The 19,625-nt window shown below is 41.7% G+C and overlaps 1 protein-coding gene across 4 annotated transcripts in view; it reads right to left on the reverse strand.

Annotated features, from left to right (window-relative positions):
• Positions 1-1,629: 1,629 nt before the first annotated feature.
• The window catches only part of LOC150065003 (spermatogenesis-associated protein 31D4-like), a 32,818-nt gene continuing 14,822 nt past the window's right edge, over positions 1,630-19,625 (reverse strand). For 2 of the 4 annotated variants that reach the window (XM_090329579.1, XM_090329578.1), the window contains exons 3-5: positions 6,555-6,597; positions 6,096-6,156; positions 1,630-5,845 (exon numbers count right to left, since the gene is read on the reverse strand). In XM_090329579.1, the coding sequence (XP_090185705.1) occupies positions 1,681-5,845; positions 6,096-6,156; positions 6,555-6,597 (4,269 nt within the window). In that variant the 3' untranslated portion in view covers positions 1,630-1,680. Of the gene's footprint in view, positions 5,846-6,095; positions 6,157-6,554; positions 6,598-7,229; positions 7,472-9,561; positions 9,781-19,625 lie in introns of those variants that run through there. The other 2 variants (XM_090329576.1, XM_090329577.1) reach the window with 2 other exon arrangements.

The following is a 19,625-nucleotide window of genomic DNA, read 5'->3' on the forward strand; positions in this document are numbered from 1 at the left end:
GGACCTTCCATATCCTGGAAACAAGAGCCATGTAATGTGATTGTTAATGTACTATTTTATTTCTCATCTCTTTTGTTGTCCCTTGGTTAACTCATATTGTTACAGTATCTTACCTTGTTATCTAGCATACTGTATACATGTTTGAAATAGGATAGGGAAGGGGGGAAAAGAAGATGAAGGGAGGGGGTGGGCAGAGGGAAATGGGGACAAAAACATGAGAAGGGGTATCAATGTGAAGTAATGCATGTTCTATCTGGTGAATATAATGTAAGCCTTCTATTAATTACAATTTAAAAAGAACATTAAAAATAAAAACATGTGGAGGGGGTGTTAAGAGTCAGGCACCAGTGACTCAGGCCTATAATCAGTTCAAAGCCAGCCTGAGCAAGAAAGTCTGAGACTCAACATTTAAAAATATATGGCAAAAAATATGAAAGATGTTGCCAGTAAAGGAGGGCTACTAAGGATTCATTGGCTCAAATCTACATATCAAGAAGTGTAATTAAATATCTGTGACCTAGTTTCATAGGCCAGAATTCCTTTCTGAGTGTGATCTCTTCTGGCTTTACCCAGGCCAGGCAGATTTAAAGGCTGCAACTCCATTCTGATGGTGAATTATGCAACTGCACAGTCTGTGCTGTACTGGGGATTGAACTCAGGATCTCCAACTTGTTAGGCACAGACATCTTGCCGCTGTAATCCTAGCTACTCAGGAGCCTAGAAAGGAAATCTGATGAGACTGAGTTGAAGCCCAAGGATTAGGTTTAAAGAAAAAAATGTTTCAGGGCACCAACAACTCCTAGCTACTCATGAAACCAGATCTGAGTTCAAACTGAGCCTGGAGAATGAAAGTCTGTGAAAACTCTTCAATTTACACCAAAAAGCCGGAAGTGATTTGTGGCTCAATTCAGTGACTCAGAGACAGTGCCCTAGCCCTGAATTTAAAAAATGGAAAATGGTGGGGGGGAGCTCAAATACAATGCCTAGGCTCTGAGATCAAGCCCCCAAGCCCTGGTGGCTCATGGCACCAGATCTTGGAGGATTAAGATTCAAAGCCAACCTAAGCAAGAAAATGCAAGAGACTCAACTTCCATTTAAGGACACAACAAGTAGAGCTGTGACTCAGTCATATGCTCAGCAGCTCAGTGAGCAGCCCCAAAGGGGGCTGAAGGCATAGTTCAAATGACAGTGTCTTCTTAACAAGTGTGACACCCTGAGTTCAATGCCCAGAAACAACAGCTACTAAGCCCTGGCAGCCTGAAGAAAACACCGTGAAAGGGAATCATCAGTTAGGTGATTTTCTGCAGAGAAATCTGTGGCAAGGTCACATGTGCTTCTGAAACACATTAAGCCTCTTACTGTTCTGCTCTATCCCCAAATCACCTAAAACCCTCTGTAGCAAAACCCCAAGCCCCCAAAAGTTCAGGCTTCCCTGAACTCTTCCCTGACTCTATCCCACTGCCTAGTCACCCCACAGCCTATGTGATTCTCTGCTCATTCTCACAATGACTCTGGTCTTTACAAGTACAAATCAGAGGATAATCAGAACTGAACCCATTTCTCTTTCCTAAATGACAAGTCCTGTACTAAACCCAAATGCCACATCCTCAACACAGTTAAACACAGAAACACTTTATCAGAACATTTATTGAGTGAAATCAATATTCTCAAGGAGTTGGTTTATTTGGGAGGAATAAAGTGCCCCCTCTGAAAATTCTGGAAAAGCCTTTTCTGTTTGAATAAGAGGGACAAATCTCCCAATATGGTACCTTCTGTGAAGATAGGGACAGCTGGAGATACTTGACCAAGTTGACGCTTACGGAGAGTCGTCGGTGTGTGTGTGGGTACGGGCTCCTTGTACGGCACAGATTCTGGAAAGTTTGGATGTAATGCCTTGTCTCGCAATGGCACATTTTTGGCGGGCAGTCTACCCCTGTCTTTGATACATCTATTTCTTATAGGATTATTCTGAGCCACAGTGGCAGCTTCTTGACTAGAAGAATTATCGATTACTTTAGAGTAGGTAGCCTTGTAATTTGAGGAATGTCTCTGGAGCTTCTCTGTTTGGATTGTTAGTTCTACCTTTTCTTGGGTCTTTTCAAACTTCATCAAGGAAGGAGGTGGCCCTTTGGGGCAGGTGGCATCTATTGCGTGCTTATTACACCTCCTTTTCTCCAACAGGGCTTGGTCAACATCTGTTGTGACTTTGGGGGATTTTATGTTTCTAGAAAAAGCAGCTTTACCCAGGCCTCTGTCTTGCAGAGATGAAGAGCTATCCTTCCCTAGAGAACTTTCCTGCTCTTTGAGTTTTGTACCAGGGCTAAGCCATTGAAAAAATTGTTTAATCTGGTTTCTGAAACTATTTTCAGGAGGAGGCTGCCCCTTCTGTGACAGGGCAGGGGAAGATTTTCTCTGACGTGTCTTCTCTGACCTGTCTGGAAGAGGCTGGCTCTTCCTTCTCAGTGGGGATTTCTCCAGCCCTGCATCCCCTCCACCAAGTTCGTGTGGTTTGGATGCGTTAAACTTGACTTTCTTCGTAGTTGAAGGGGAATTTGTGTCCTGGCATTTGGGAATCATGTGACTAGGGACCCAGGGCTCCCTTTGCTGCATGCCAGTCCCTCTGCTGTGCGACTGAATGTGAAGTACCTGGGAGGCTGCTGTGTCACCACTGGAGACCACCTGGTGATGAGCGAGCGACGTCTGGATTGTTGAGGGGGGATTCTTGTCCTGGTCTTTGGGAATCATGTGGCTAGGGACCCATGGCTGCTGCTGCTGCTGCTGGAGCACCCTGTTCCCTCTGTTGCACGATTGAACATGAAATACCTGCAAGGCTGCTGTATCCCCACTGGGGACACCCTGGTGATGAGTCAGCAATGTCTGGATTGTCCCCTGATCTGAAGTCTGGGGTGCGACCTCAGGAGGAGCTTCCTGAACCTGCCTCTGCTTCCTGTTCTCCAATTTTAACTTCAATTCACTAATCAGGTGGTTTTTAAGTTCTGCTGATACAGGATCAGGAACTGAGGTTCTTGCTGGGGAAATCAGGGTAGTTTCTACTTCATGAGAATTCACGTTTGCCTCTGGGGAACTCCCTGACTCCTTGGTCATCTCAATATCTAGTTCTGATTGAACATTGTCTTTTTCTGCTTTGACTAGCTCCGTAGACTTGTCAGTCATAGGAAAAGGCTCTAAATTCTTCATTTTTCTTTGCAACTTTTTTGCATTATTGCTAGAACCCTTGCTCTTAGCTAGGGTTTCAGGGTCAGTTTCGGCTTGTCTTGTTGATGGCATTGAGCTGTCCACAGAATCTTTGTGACCAGCTTTATCTATGCTGTTATTTGTGTGGTACAAAACTGTAGGTTTGCCATCCTCAACTGTCGACTTGTCTGTATATTGATGATTGGTATGTAAGGATGATTTCTTTAGAATTTCTTGTCCTTTCTTGCCCATAGGTAAAGTGGCAGAAAGGGAATTATCTACAACAGGGATATTTGATGTTTTCGTTGCACCCTCAGAAGCCTCAATTTTAGAATTCACCCCAGAAATGACTGAGGATGGAATTTGTAAATTAGACTGTGTTTGAAACTCTTTCACATTGAAGATTTGTATAGACTCTTGAACCTTCTGTGGAAGGCCGTTCACCATTCTCCAGTGAAAAATTTTAATATGATCCTCCAAAATTTTCTGCCTATTGCCATAAGGGAAAGAACTCAAGCTGCTTCCCTTTCTCCCCAATGGCACCAAATCTTTCTCTTTCACCTGGCAGGGGAAATTCTTAGAAGAATTTATGACAGAAAGCCTTGAACTCTGTACAGTTTCTGGGATCTGACCCTTACTGATTTCATCGAATTTCTTGCTCAAATGTACTTCCAGGGCCTCCTTCCGTTGTCGACTTGCCTCTAAGGTGCTTGGATTATACGCTGAGGGCCTGTCTATCAGTCTCTCCTGGTCTGTGCGAGAGTCAGGTACCGGGGGATCATCTGGAGCCACTTTTGCATGACTCAACGAATGGTCATTTTGTCCCGTCTGTGAACTGTGGCCTTGTTCCTTCACAACCTCCTCTAGAGGAGGTGTCACTGAGCTCCCCTCAGGAAGCTGCTCATGGTGCTTTTCTAACTGTTTCAAGTCAATCTTGTTTAAGTGTTTGGTGCTATGACCTGTAAAAATAGGAATCCGTGCCAGTCCCTGGCACTGCTTCTCAGTGTTTTGGGAGATTTCTGTGAGAGGGTACATCGATGATAGAGAAGAAATGATCCTTTCGGGAAGGCCCCAGCGGTGCTGGATGAGCCTCTTTCGAAGGTGATGCTCTAGTTTTTTCCTGAGCTCATTGTCAAGAGGAAAGTCTCCAGGAAGTATGGAGACTGGAGAATTACGGGCCTTGTAGGCCTGTTTAGCAAATGAAAATTGGGGAGCTGGAGGACAAAAGTCTTCCTGGGACTTTTGGACGACAGGCGGTAAACCCCATATGGTTTTCTGAACTTTCTGTAATATATTATATTCTAGACAATCAATTTGAGATGGTGTAAGAAGCTGTGCCTCACTCTCAGGCATGTGAAAACACACTCCGCAGGAGCACAGCTGAGAGCCAGGAAGCGGTCCACCTGGGAGTGGGGATTCAAGCTGGGCCTGAAATTGGTCAGAAAGGAGAGGCTGAGATGGAGACTGCATAATGACTTCAGATAATGCTTGAAGTTGAATCTGGGGCGAGGTCAGAGTTGTTCCGCAAGAAATTACAGTGGGCTTATGGGTACTGCACGCATGAATAATTCGGTTGAAGCAAGTTAAGGGGCAGTCACCTGAGGCAGGGACAATAGAGCTCAGGGACTCACAGTGTAGAGATGGGAGACCCCAGAACAACTGGGTAGACTTTTTCTGTGAAGGATCCTCAAAGACATTTGGATGTGGGGGCTGCTGCTGGTGCATGTGAAAATTTCCCAGTTTGCCTGTGCTGCTCGCAAATGAGAGAGGGGTTGTTGAGTCATATTGATTGGCAACAGACTGCAAGAGTTCCCCTGAATCACTGGGCTGGCACTCCGGCATTGACTGTTTGGAGAAAAATGGTATTTTATCTTCCTTGTCCTCTGACATCAAGAAATCACCTCTCTTTTGGATCTGTCTCTCCAGCAGCTTCAGGACATCAGAGCAGACAAATGAGGGAGTTTCAGAATTTATAATGTAGGATGTGGTGTCTCCCTGGAAAGAACCTGAAACACTATCAAGGTCAGGAAGCTCTTCGTCCCTGTGATACTGTGCCAAGCTGGGTGGAGGCGAGTTCTCGGCATGGGGCTGCAGCATGGGAAGTTTGAACATAGAGGGGCTTAAACTGCCAGTGTTCCTGGTGGTTGAGTCATAAGTGATTATTGGGTCATAAGTGGGCAACGAATCAAGTCTGTCCACCAGACACAAGGAGGTATCTTGTCTGAGTATGAGTCCTGTTTCTGGAGTATCACATGGGCAAGGAGAAATTCCGGGTAGCAATGGGTCCACCCAGAATTGGGAATCCATGGGAGAAACAGATGATGATAGATTGTCTCTAGGTGGTGGAGATGGAGATAAGCCCTTTAAGGGGGTGACTTTGTTAAGAGACACATTGGAAGAGGATGAGAGGCAAGGTTCGGGTGAAGTGGCTGGAGGTGAATGTCCTGGAAGGTTTGTCGAAGAAGTGAATGGTGACTTTTTCAAAGAAGTTGTGGAAGCCAAACCGGCCACTGAGAGAGCATCATTTTGAAGGGATGCCCTAGAGAGTAGACGACTGACCTTAGCTGTGGTTCTATTACATACGTGACAGAGGGGGTCTGGGCACAGCAATTTCCGAAAAGGGGGGATGTCATCATAATGATTCAGTGGGCTGCAGGAGACAAAAAGTGCAAGGCTGTAGCTAACTAATATGGGGAACAGAGTACCAGCTAGTCTGGAGGGGAGGGAAAGGGCACCTGCAGTCATTATACCCCTTTGTGTTCTCACACATCTGTGACCTCATAGTACTGTTTCCTTTCACATACCCATTGCTATGGCTACCCCTCTGAAAACTAGCCACCTGTACTGAATCCATGCTTATAACATGAAATGGAGACCGAAAAAGAACAATGGCTAATTACCTTTTCAAAATAGAAAGAAGCTTCTTCCCCTCTTCAATGTCTCTCTGGCAACTTTTCCGACCTGGAAAACCAGAACAGCTTAATAAAAGTGGAAATATAAAGATCAGACAGGAGTCTCTTTATAGGAAGCATGTCTGAATGGTTATCTTGGACATGTGTCTGAATACCGCTCCTTAACACGATGCCAGGACACTGAAGTTGTGGCTTGATGCCTCACCTGGCCCCTTAGTAAGTAGTAACCCACTGCTCAGGTCTATCACTGTCACGTGCCCATAGCTGGCAGAACACAAACCCTGAAGGAAACTGCTCAGGCCTGATTGTCTATCTGCGAGCCTCTCCTCTGAGGGCTCATTTTTTGAGACAATGTGTAGCAACTGACTTCTCTAAGACCATGGACCTTAGCACCTCATGCAAGGAAAAGGGTCACCATTAATGAGCAACAGCCAGGACAAAACATACCTCTAAATGCTCCTCTCCTCTTCCTTGTAATTCTGCCTTGATTCTGAGAATAAAAAGAAAAAGAATGAGAGGCTGGGTTTCAATTGATTTCATTTCTCCTTTCTCCAGCAAGCTAAGATATTATAGCTAGGAATTAAATGATTCATTTTAATTAACAGAAATTTGCTCTGTCATTTTACTGTGAAACATGGTCAAATATTTTCAATTATTTGAAAACCCCCAAAAAAGGTTTTTGCCTGTGACAATGCACATGGGTTTTCACTCAGAGGTTCTCTGCTACATCTGTGGCCCCCAGCCTCATCTGTGTCCCTCAGAGGACAGCCCACTGAGAATAGAACAAACGAGGCTGTGCTCAGAAGACCTCAGAGGTCAGCACTGCTCTCATATGCATCTCTGCTGGGAGGAAAGCTTGTGATAGGATAGCTGACTTAGGGATAGAACTCAAGATTACCTGTCAGAGTGACTTGTTCTTACACCTGCTCACATTATGTCACTGTCTTTTCCTTCAGATAGAAACCTTAGCCCTCCCATGTTGGCCCTCATGTTCTACTACAGCGATGCTTCATCTTGTCTAACTTCCCATGTTAGAGGTCTGAGACCACCAGCCTCATTTAATAACATGAACAGTAATAAGAAACCATAACAAAATCTCTTGGTTTACCCGCACTCCCTTACCTTTTGAATGTACGCATGGATCCAAAGAGTTGAGTAAATGTGTAGGAACAGTTGGTAACACAAATACAAAATCAGGACCCCCAAGGCACCCGGAAAGGTGTATGAGGGGTCAATATCCAAAAAATCTAAGCTAAATTCATCCATGATTTAGTACTGTTATTCAGAAAAGGGAGACTTCTCCATAGTCTGAATCACAAGGTTGCCTGAAGCAACTGAGTTCTGAGAGGGAAGGGGCTTGGATTTATAACCCCAGGCCTGCATCACAGAGGAGAGGAGAGTCATAGAGGGGTTCTTGGGGGAGGAGGTGGAGGGTGGGGCAGTCTGGAGTACTGTTTGAGGTCCATGTCTTAGGGTTACTATATTAAGAATCTGGACTGTATGACCTAGAATTTTGACATTTACACTCAAACTCAAGAAACATTCTGTAGATGATTTGAAACATACTTGAGCCTGTTTTTGATTACTCAAACTTAGATATAAAACCAAGTTCTTAATTTACTTTTGTGACTTAAGATTTTACCCCCTTTTCTTTGTTTAGCCTGTATTATCTTCAATACACAGAACTGAGTCAAATTAAAACAAGTCATTGTTCAACAAATGAATTCAAAAAGTTTCAAATAAATGAATGCAAAATTAAAATTTCACTTGATCCAGGGGAGTTTTAGAGCACACATTCTTATGGAGCTAATGAAGCTAAAACATGTTTTATTTATTCAAATACATATAGACATTCTGACAAATCACCCCAGCATTTTCTACAATAAAAACCAATTACTGCCCCCTTTGATTTCAACCTCCCCTGCCAGCCTTCACATACTACAGCGATGCTTCATCTTGTCTAACTTCTAATGTCAGAGGTCTGAGACCACCAGCCTCATTTAATAACATGAGGAACAGTAATAAGAAACCATGACAAAATCTCTTGGTTTACCCACACTCCCTTACCTTTTGAATGTACGCATGGATCCAAAGAGTTGAGTAAATGTGTAGGAACAGTTGGTAACACAAATACAAAATCAGGACCCCCAAGGCACCCGGAAAGGTGTATGAGGGGTCAATATCCAAAAAATCTAAGCTAAATTCATCCATGATTTAGTACTGTTATTCAGAAAAGGGAGACTTCTCCATAGTCTGAATCACAAGGTTGCCTGAAGCAACTGAGTTCTGAGAGGGAAGGGGCTTGGATTTATAACCCCAGGCCTGCATCACAGAGGAGAGGAGAGTCATAGAGGGGTTCTTGGGGGAGAGGGTGGAGGGCGGGGCAGTCTGGCCCCTCAGCCTTGTCCTCACCTACCAGGCCAGCCCTGAGCTATGCTCTGTCCGACTCTGCTGTCCATTTCCCACTTTTACCTTTTCCTCATGTTGTGTACTTATCCCAGAGAGCTCCCCTTTTTGTTCATCTGTGACCACACCTTATGCCCCTTGCACTATTTAGGGTCCATATACTCTTACTTGCTTGCTGACAGCACCTGAAATTTTTACTTCTCTTCAGACATTTACACTCAGTCAAGTATGTCCTCAAATCTATCTGATCAACAGAATATGTCTACTTAAAACTCAGATATAAAACTTAAAACTCATTTCCCCACTAGAAGAAGGGAAGGGGTGACATCCAAAAATTTATTCATTACCTGACTTATGTAACTTCACCTTTATAATCATAAAAATAATTTCTAGGTTCTTTTCCCCTCCTTTAGCTTTGTGAATGTTGGATTTTGCCCTTTGTTGGTCTTGTTCAGTTAGCCTGTAATGTGTTCAGAGGGACTGACTAAAAAAAAAGTAATTCATTTTTCAACAAATTCAAAACAGTAGGGCTGGGAGCATAACCTAGTGGTAACATGCGTGCCTAGCATGCATGAAGCCCTGGGTTCGATTCCTCAGTACCACACACTTAGAAAAAGCTGCAAGTGGCACTGTGGCTCAAGTGGCAGAGTGCTAGCCTTGGGTAGAAAGTGTCTGAGAGCACCCAGGTCCTGAGTTCAAGCCCTGGGACTGACAAAAGAAAATTTAAAACAGTATAAATGAAAAATTAAAACCTCACTTGATTTGGGGTTGCACTATTTTTATGGAATTAATTTTAAACATACTATGTTTATACTCTCCCTCCCGCTCCCTCTCTAACAAATCAACCTAGCGTTTTCCACTACAAGAACCAATTACTCCCCCAACTTTGATTCCAGCCACCCATGCCAGCCCTCATGCCCCACTACAGCGATGTTTCATCTCCTCCTCATGCCATGTCTGATAGTCATGTGAGACCCCAGCCTCATATAATATGAGAGTAATAAGAAACCATGATAAAATGTTTTCACACATTGAGGTTCACACTTACCTTTTGAATGTATGCATTTTTCCAAAGAGTTGAATAAATTTGTAAGAAAACACAGTAACACAAATACAGAATTAGTAACCCCAAGGCACCTGGAAAGGTGTATGAGGGGTCAATATCCAAAAAATCTAAGCTAAATTCATCCATGATTTAGTACTGCTATTCAGAAAAGGGAGACTCTTCTCCATAGTCTAAATCGCAAAGCTGCCAGAAGCAACTGAGTTCTGAGGAGGTAGGGGCTTGGCTTTATAACTGAGGCCTGCATCACAGAGCAGAGGAGAGTCATAGAGGGGTTCTGTGGGTGGGGGAGGGGCACTCTGAAGAGGGCCTGCCCACAGTCCTGCCCCTACCTGCCAGGCCAACTCTTCTGTCCATTTCCCACTCTTCCCTTCCCTTCCTATTTGTTAGACCAGGCTATTGTCTGAGATCCTTTAACTGTAAAGTAGTGTTAAAAATTAAAATTTCACATGATTTGGGGGATGCTTACAGCACCTATTTTTGTGAAGTTATTGAAACTTTAACATGATTGTAATCTTTCACTTTCTCTTGTGTTCTCTCTCTCTCTCTCTCTCTCTCTCTCTCTCTCTCTCTCTCTCTCTCTCTCTCTCTCTCTCTCTCTCTCTCTCTCTCTCTCCCCCCCCCCTCAGGTTCAAGAGTCAATTATTGCCTGCTTTGATTTCAAGTTTTGATATTTTGGCTAGTTTCATCTAATTACCTAAACTAGAGACAGTCTGGGCCTCAACTGCAAGTTCATAACAGTTTTTCCAAGGGTCAGTAATAGAGTACTAAGGAATGGACCACTCAGACCTTGAAAAAGGGCTCAGGGATGCCCGTGGGTACAAAAGCCAAAGCCTTGGGCAGAATGTAGGCTTGAGCAGCTTCTGCCCCACGGTGTAACATCCTTTCCTGAGGTGGGGCTTGAACTCTGAGCTTGCGAGCTGTCCCTGAGTTCTTCAGCTGAAGGTTAATGCTCTATCACTTGAGCCACAGTGCCACTTCCAGTTTTCTGGTGCATAATTGAAGATGAGTCTCTTGGACTTTCGGGCCCGGGCTGGCTTTGAACCATAGTCCTCAAATCTCAGCCTCTGGAGTAGCTAGTATTACAGGTGTGAGCCACTAGCATCTGGCCTGAGTATCTTTTTTGTCGTATCAATAGCTTGGGAACATCGGCTATGTAATCACTCTGCACATGTCCAAAAGTTGTCTGTCATACTATTTAGATCCTACTTGTTAGGTTGGGGGGAAATTTGTTTGTTTTGTGCCAGTCCTGGGGCTTGAAATCATGGCCTGAGTGCTGTACCTGAGGTTTTATGCTAAGGCTAGTCTCTACCACTTGAGCTATAACTCCACCTCTGGCTTTGCTTGGTGATTAATTGGAGATAAGAGTCTCTTGGACTTTCCTGCCCAGGCTGACTTTGAACCATGATCCTCAGATTTCAGCCTCCTCAGTCGCTGACAAGTGTTAGCTAGCTACACCCAGTCCCACCAGTTACTTTTCAACAATTCCAAATAACAACACGCACTCCTTTCTCAAGGCTTTCTTTCTAAACATTTAATCGTCATGTGAGCTGTTTCAGGAACAGTTTTCGAGCTGGCAGGTACTCCCAATAGCACTTCTTTTCTATAGCAGAACAGGTGCCTGAACTCTAGGCGTCTCTCTCTTGCTGAGCTTTTTCAGCTCACTGCTGGTAGGGTGTTTTACTATTTGAAATACCTCTATTTCTGGATTTTTTGCTGGCTTATTGGAAATAAGAGTCTCAAAGATTTAGCTATCCTGAATGGCTTTGAACCTCAGAATCATAGCTGTGAGACACTAGTACCTACCTCTTTCATTTGTTTTTTTTTCATATCTTTATTGTAATTAATAGAGGGGTTACAGTTATATTCGCCAGATAGAAGGTTCATTATTTCACACACATTGATACCCCTTCTCATGTTTTTGTTCCCATTTCCCTCCCCCCCCACACCCTCCCCTTATCTTGCCCCCCTTCCCTTTCCTATTTCAAACAAATAATTATGTATACAATATAACAGATAATAAGGTAAGATAATGTATAATAGGAGACTAACCAAGGGACAACAAAAGAGATGAAAAATAACATAGTACATTAAGAACAATAATCACACATTACATGGCTCTTGTTTCCATACCCTGGAGGTCCTTTCATCCTATATGGCCTTATGTATCTAGGTTTTGAGCTACTGTAATCCTCTGGTAGGAGAGTCCAAGGTTTGTATTAATTATTACAAATGAGGGAAACCATTGAGCCTATGCTCCTTTGAGTCTGGCTTACTTCACTTAATATGATTTTTTCCATTTCCTTACAAATGGGGCGATGTCGTTCTTCCTGATGGCAGCATAGAATTCCATTGTGCATAAGTACCACATCTTGTTGATCCAATCATCTACTGAGGGGCATCTGGGTTGGTTCCATATCTTTGCTAGGGTAAAGAGTGCTGCAATGGACATCACTGTGCTCGTGGATTTAGTATGTCCTTGTTTCTGGATGATTGGGTAAATGCCAAGTTGTGGAATTTCTGGGTCATAGGGGAGCTCTATGTTTGAGGAACAGCCATACTGCTTTCCATAGAGGCTGAACGAGTTTTCACTCCCACCAACAGTGTAGTAGTGATCCCTCCTGGCCACATCCCCTCCAGCATCTGTTATTAGTTTTCTTGATCATGGCCATCCTAATGGAAGTGAGGTGGAATCTCAGAGTTGTTTTGATTTGCATTTCTTTTATGGCCAGAGATGTGGAGCATTTCTTCATGTGTCTATAGGCCATTCTTATTTCTTCTTCAGACAAGTCTCTAAGTCTTTGGCCCATCCCTTAATGGGATGGTTGTTTCTTTGAAGATTAGTTTTGGAGTGATTCAATGTTTTTAGCTGTTGTTATATTTTAGATATGAGGCCTTTGTCTGTTGTATGGTTAGTGAAGACCTTCTCCCACTCTGTGGGTTTTCTATTTAGCTTGCTACCTATGTCCTTTGCCATACAGAAGCTCTGCAATTAAATGCAGTCCCATTTATCCAAACTTTCTTTAATTTTTGTATTTCTAGCTCTTTATTCAGAAATTTTCAGCCTGTGCCAAGGAGACCTAGTGTATCTTCAATTTCTTTTTGTTAAGTATTCTGTATATCTGCTTTTGCCTCGAGGTCTTTGATCCTTTTGAGTTAATCCTGGTGCAGGGTGACATAGAAGGATCCAACTTTTGTTTTCTGTAGATGCTTAACCAGTTCTTCCAGCACCACTTGTTGAAGAGTCTGTCTTTCTTCCATTCTATTTTTTTTTTGCTCCCTTATCAAAGATTAGGTGGCCATACATCTGTGGGTTGATTTCTGAGTCTTCAGTTCTATTTCATTTGTTTTGTTTTTTGAAACCAATTCCCACTACCTAACTCAGGCTATCCTCAAACTCATGTTTCTGCCTTCAGCATTTTAAGACTACAAGTGTGAATTACAATACCCACTCTGAAGCTCTTCATTTGTTCCTATGGCCTGGAACTCTTACTTGATCACCCATGATGGAGTAAGACCCTCTTCAACACAGATAAACCTCTATCAGTTATGCAGGACCAAGTGCCCTGCCTGCAGGTCAGGTTCCCTCACCTCAACCAGGGTTTTATTTAACAAATACTTACTGCTGGAGCCTAGAATCACAGATACCTGTAGTCCCAGTCCCTGCCCTGAGCTCATGGGGAGGCTGTAGAGAGAAGTCCCACATGAGTCAAGGGCTGCACACATGCAAAGGAGAGTCCACCAACCCACAGTGTTGCTGAATTGCCAAGCAATTTGTGGAGCAGCCAAAACCATAACTGGTGAAACACAGCATGCTCTTAGAAAGCCTTCCTTGCCTGTCTGTACTGTTTTTCTCTATGGATGACCAGTCTTTGAAAATAAGACCAAAAAAACTGCTGTTCTCTCTTATTTTCTTGTGTTTCTAATGATGGAATCCAGACTCTCACACATTCTAAGCAAGTTCTCTAGCACTGAGTTATATCCCAATCCTTAGCTGTTCTCTTTTAAGATCTTGACATTGGCTTAGATATCTTTATATTTCTCTTTTTCACTCCCCTTTCTCCCTCTACTCCTTCTTTTCTTCTTCTTCCTCATTTTTCTCCTTCTTAGTATCCTTTCTTCTTCTCAGTATCATATTAGCCATGAACTCTGGAAGTACTGTGTGAGAGTCCTGAGTGTCTCTCCTTCCTACACTAACATCAACCATGCTGTATAACACATTCTTTTCCAATTTATGACATATTGTACTTCCAGGAACCTCAATCAATTTTCAATATCCTCCTACTGCAATAAACAAGCAAGTGTATACCTCTGTGCATAAACAGACCCAGTTTCTCAGTGGACAGAGTGACTTTTCTAAATCCTATAGAAAGAATACATTAACAATTCTCCTACATAATCAATGTACCTATTTTCAGTAATAACAAATAATTTGTAAAATAAATATGCATATAAGTAACATATATATAACTGTATATATAGGTAACAGGTGGTAATGTTACATTTTTATGTCTAAATCATATTCCATTGCATGCCACATTTTGATTTCTCTTAATCAGCTGATGATATTTGAGTTGGGTCCACTTATTGACTATTACAAAGAATACTATGAACACTGGACATGTTTTGTGTAGATAGTTGCTGTTATTTCTTGTTTGCTTTTGCAATAACTTGCTGTGACTATTATACGTCTCTCTGAGGGTTTGTTGTATAATCATACTTAAATCTCATGAAATAAAAAATTTGGGTTCTAAATGTACTTAAGAATAATAAAGTACTAACACCTTACATTCTCAAGATTCTAAATATTTTCTTGCACCTCCCCCCCCTTTAGTACTGGGGCTTGAACTCTGGGTTCTGGTTGTCATTTGTCTTTTTGAATCAAAGGTAGCATTCTACCATTTAAGACACCCCTTTACTTCTTGCTTTTTGCTGGATAATTAGAGATCAGAGTTTCACTAACTTTTCTGCCCAAGCTGCCCTCAAACTGTGATCCTCAGTTCTCAGACTGCTGGTAGCTAGGATTACAGGTATGAGCTTCCAGTGCCCAGCTAAGTTCAATTCTTAGTAAGATCTAGAAAGAATGAACCTAAGCAAACCAAAAACCTGTATGAGTACAGTCTGATTTCAGACTAACAAGGAGGCTGACGAGAGTTCATGGGGAAATAAAGTATTGATTCTTTGCTCTATTGGTTCTGTTTCTGTGATTAATATTCTTAGAATGAATCAGCATACAAATTCACCAGATGGAGTTCTTTTCTTCTTACAGAGGATAGAAAACCACATGAATTGTGGCTTAAGACAAAAACTTTCATTTATAGCCTGCTATTTCTACTACAGGAGTAGATCTAGCATCTCTCTCACCATATGGTATGGGTTAGATATGAGATCTCTCTCCCCCAAAAGACTCACACATTAAAGGCTTGGACCCCGTTTCAGAAACTAGCTAGCTGGAGAACATAGGTCCCTGAGGGCAGATTTGAGGCTGTTTCTTGTCTCTAGCTCTTTCTACTTCCTGTCCACCATGCTGTGGGCCTCCACTGCCACATGCGTGGCCACTATGGTGTTCTGCCTCACCAGTCTCAGTAAGGCCTAAGACTGTAGAATGAACCCCTTAAAACCAGAGCTACAATAAATTGCCTCTCCCTTAAGTTGTTGTTTTGCCACAGTGATGAGAATCTAACACCTTATTCCCTGAATAAAGTTTCATTTTTCAGCCATTACTCATCCTCAGGGCAGGTCCAGCACAACATCCAGCTAGGAAAGAAATCATTGCTTTAGTGTCATCGTTCAGTTATATGGAACCAGCTTTACATCCTAAGAACACTATTGAAATAATTATTGGTAGTGGAAGAAAGCAATTGTCCTAAGTGCTGAGACTGATACCTGTGTACATTGTTCTGTTACTATCTACCACACAAGTGTAGAAGGTGAAAGGAATGGGAACTTTTGTCACAAATTGACAGAATAGTTAAACATAGTAATAAAAACTTGAAACTTCTACTGTGGATAGCTCTGCTTTATGCCATTTTTCCAATGGCCTAACTGGGCTGATACTTATTCTACACAAGTATCCATTGACAGTGGAGGAGAGGAAAACAACTTAGCTGTTTTCCATAGATAGTTTAAGAAACTGTAGTCAACTGTATATGCTCCAGGAAGAAGCCTTGGTGTGGTAGCTCATTTTATTTGTAAATCTGATTCGATCATGGGGTTTCCAGATATAAGTATGCCTCTGAAAATGTTTCCAAATGAGATTAACATTTGAATTAAATATTCAGTGAAGCATTTGGCCCTTTCCAGTAGTGGTAAGCATCATCTAAGCTCTTGAGGACCTCAACAGAAGGATAAGGAACGAAGTTGCCCCCCTTTTTCAGGCTACCTTCAAGAGCAAAGATAGCTGCCTTCTCTTAGTCTCCGAATGAGAGCCTTAACTTAGGGACTGCATGAAGCTGAAGCTTTGGAATAAGCCTGAATAATGCAACCAACTTTCTGGATCTCCAGCTTGTACATGGCAGATCATGGGACTTCTTTGTCTCCATAATTGGAAGAGATCCTTTAACTCAGGATGTCTTTTTATTGTGTGGGGGGAGTAGGTGAGGGGTTGAGTGTGGGTGTTTGTCAGAGTCATTAGTTCTGTATATCTGGGGAGTCCTGATTAATATACTAGGAACAAATCCACAACCTGGAAATCCTGGGGAAACTGTAGGAGAGACTATGGAGAAACCTCTCCCGCATTCCTGCCATGAGAAGGGATAAAAACAAATCTCCACTCTAATCATAGAGCCTCATTTGGAGAAGGAAATGTCTCCCTCAGACTGACTTCAGCTTCCCTATTTTCTCACGCCATTCTCTTCATTGGCCTGAACCTTCCTGGAGTCCCTGGCAAGAATTTACTCTGCAAATGCTTTGAATATGGCTGCTTTAATAGGCTAAACATTACATAGACATTCACCTACTTTTCCCATTAGAACTTTTATTGCTAAAATCAAAGTGTTCAAATCATTCTCCTAAGCCATTAAGAATAAAACAACTCTGAGCTAGACTAATACAAGTAATTACTAAACCAAGCTGAATTTCTTTGGTGTGCCTTTGGCACTAAGGTATGGAAACTCTAGAGTTCTATAAGAGGTCTGAGTGAGGTTAAAGGAAAAAAGGTTCAACACAAATTTTCTTGTTAAAAATGCATTTTTAGAAAATGGTTTTAGGTTGACTTTCTAGGACAGTTGTATGGTAAGGAAACATGTAGCAATTTGGCAAATCAAGGCCTTCATTTCTTTGAAACAAAATGCAGACAAAAACATAATTAAAAATAAAATTAAAAAACATAATGTGAAAGTATTTTGATTCCTTTTGTAATTAAAGCTCTGAAATTAAAGTTTTGCTGGAGAGAAGCCTATGTTTTTAATGTCACGGTCCATGAAGGAATAATAGAGGCGACAGGAAGTGAGAAGTCTCTCACGCTTGTTGCTGAAAGTGATCTTGGAGAAACTTTCAGTCTGACTAAGAAAGCTAGTCTGGCTTTCTCATTTTGCAATTTAGAAACTGAGGCCAAGACATGTTTATTTCTCTGTATCTTAATCCAGTGTGTGTGTGTGTGTGTGTGTGTGTGTGTGTGTGTGTGTGTGTGTGTTTCTATAAGGAATCATGGAAATGGCATCTGCAAAGTTTTAACACAAATTAGACAAACAATATGAGACTTTCTGTCCATGGCCCTAAAACACATCCAACACTAAAAGACAAAAGATCAGCAAGCATCAAACTTTGCTCAGTGCTGCCTTGGAAAATGTAAGTTTTGTCCAACAACCTACAAAAATAATTTTTTTAATTTTTTTTGAAACATTTTTGCCAATCCTGGGGCTTGAACTCAGGGCCTAAGCACTGTCCTTGAACTTCCTCAAGGCTAGCCCTACCACTTGGGACACAGTACCACTTCTGGCTTTTTTATGTATGTGGTACTGAGGAATCAAACCTGGGTCTTTGTGCATGCTAGGAAAGCACTCGACCAGTAGGCCAAACTTCCAGCCTTTAATTTTTTTTTTAGTGAGGCTATAACTGAACTGCAGTATATCACTACATGCCTTCTGCAATATGCTAAACAGAATGCAAAGTCAACATCCCTTGATGACTTGTACATTTGTATCTTCATCCTAGGCTATTCTCAAATGCTTCCTTGAAGTACCAAAATTGTCTGTTAGAGAATAGCCTAGGATGAAGATACAAATGTACATGAATTCCAGCAGTGGTTCCCAAAGCCATCTTCACTTAAAAGAGAAAGTTTCAAGGCCACAATGAATGATGTCTGACACAATTTAAGGCTGACAGGATTTGAGCAGAGGGAGGATACCTACCACAGAAAAGGCCCATCATTATTGACAGTTTTATGTGGCAGGTAGTACTGATATGATGGTTTCCCAACTGTGCATGTCCATTCCCATAATGCCTTCTGATATTGTGATGTTAATGATATGCAGTGCATATAAATGAGGTATTTAGCAAGAGTTTCACTCAAAAGTCTACTTAAGGACAATTAAGAATTTTCTTTTCGCTGAGGGAGCAAATCTCTCTGGCCTTTGGAACTTTTAACAATACTTGTTCATGGTCATGAAGTGGACAGTTAAGGGGACCCTAAGTAGTCCTCAGGCAAGGCAGGGTCAGATCTCTACAGGACAGTATTGTAAGTAACATTGGGAAACGTAGACCCTGTTTCTTCCAATTCCCTCAGACCCAAGTAAAAATAAAAGATTTTTTAAACATCCATTTCTCAAAAAAGGTGTTAATTCTGTTAACTATAAACCAAAAACTCAGTTCCAGAGCTTAAGAACTTTTAAAGAAATTGTAAAGCAAAAGACTAACTGCTCGGATAGCATAAAAAGTTAAATTGTATTAGTTTTTGAAAATATTGCACATGCAATATTTTTTAAAAGGAACATTAGATCATGATAATTATGATCAGAATATATGATAAAATAGTTTTATAGAATGAGGGCCTAGATGATTAGAAACTTTGGCAGGGTAGCAGGGTATAAAATTAACCCTCAGAAATCAACTGCTTTCCTATATGCCAACAATGAGAGGAAAGAGGCAGCAATCAGGAAAGCAACTCCTTTTACAAGAGCCTCAAAGAAAATTAAGTACCTTGGAATTAACTAAGAATGTAAAGAATCTTTATGATGAAAACTTTAAAATCCTATAAAAGGAAATTAAAGCAGAACTGAGGTGAGTGGGTCCCCAGTATTCTGGTTTAGCCATTCCTTGGCCATTCTGCCAGTTCCAAAGACTAGGCATCCCTATGAATCCCTTTTGGGAATCACCAAATTGTATGCAAATTCTCTTGGGGAGGCAAAAGTTGCACAAAAGCAGCCACAGCACTTATAAACATGGCCCAGTAAAGCTTCAATAAAACCTAGTGTACAGGAAGGCTGTTGGCCATATTTGGCCTATAGTTTGCTGACCCCTGACTTAAAACTCTGTTAGATGAATCAGAGGACCCAAGATGACTATCTCTCAGAGAAAGAGGTAAGCCATGGGCCAATCAGTCTTCGGTTACTGTGGGAGTTGAAAAAAATCAGATTATTATTCTTAAGTTGTGACACTTTTTAAATTTAAAGCTACAGACAAGAGCTGAGGGTATGACTTCAGTTATAGAGTGCCTGTCTCACAAGCATGTAGCTTTCTGTTCAAACTTAGTACCATTCCACCATGAAATATAACATAAATAGCATCTCGTGATATTTGAAGAAAATAAAGTAATTGCATTTTCTAGTAGAATGGTCTCAGTTATTCTATTTATTATCTTTAAGTGGTTGTACAGTCAGTTGTACTTTAAGTAGATGTCAATATATGAGTACAATGCATCTTCGTAAACTATTGCCCCTTCTACCACTCTCCCCCGTTAGTCATTTTTAAATAAAGTTCAGTAGAAAGTTGCCATGGTTCTTATTCACCCAATGATGTACTACTGGCATAATCGAAAATTGCATTGGAGAAGTCTATCCAGAGGATAGATTAAAGAGAACCCAGAGAGTTATGAAAGTACACAGTGGAAA

The sequence above is a fragment of the Megascapheus bottae genome, chromosome 3, assembly GCF_031878675.1.
Source record: "Megascapheus bottae isolate mThoBot1 chromosome 3, mThoBot2.hap1, whole genome shotgun sequence".
Taxonomy (NCBI): Eukaryota; Metazoa; Chordata; class Mammalia; order Rodentia; family Geomyidae; genus Megascapheus; species Megascapheus bottae.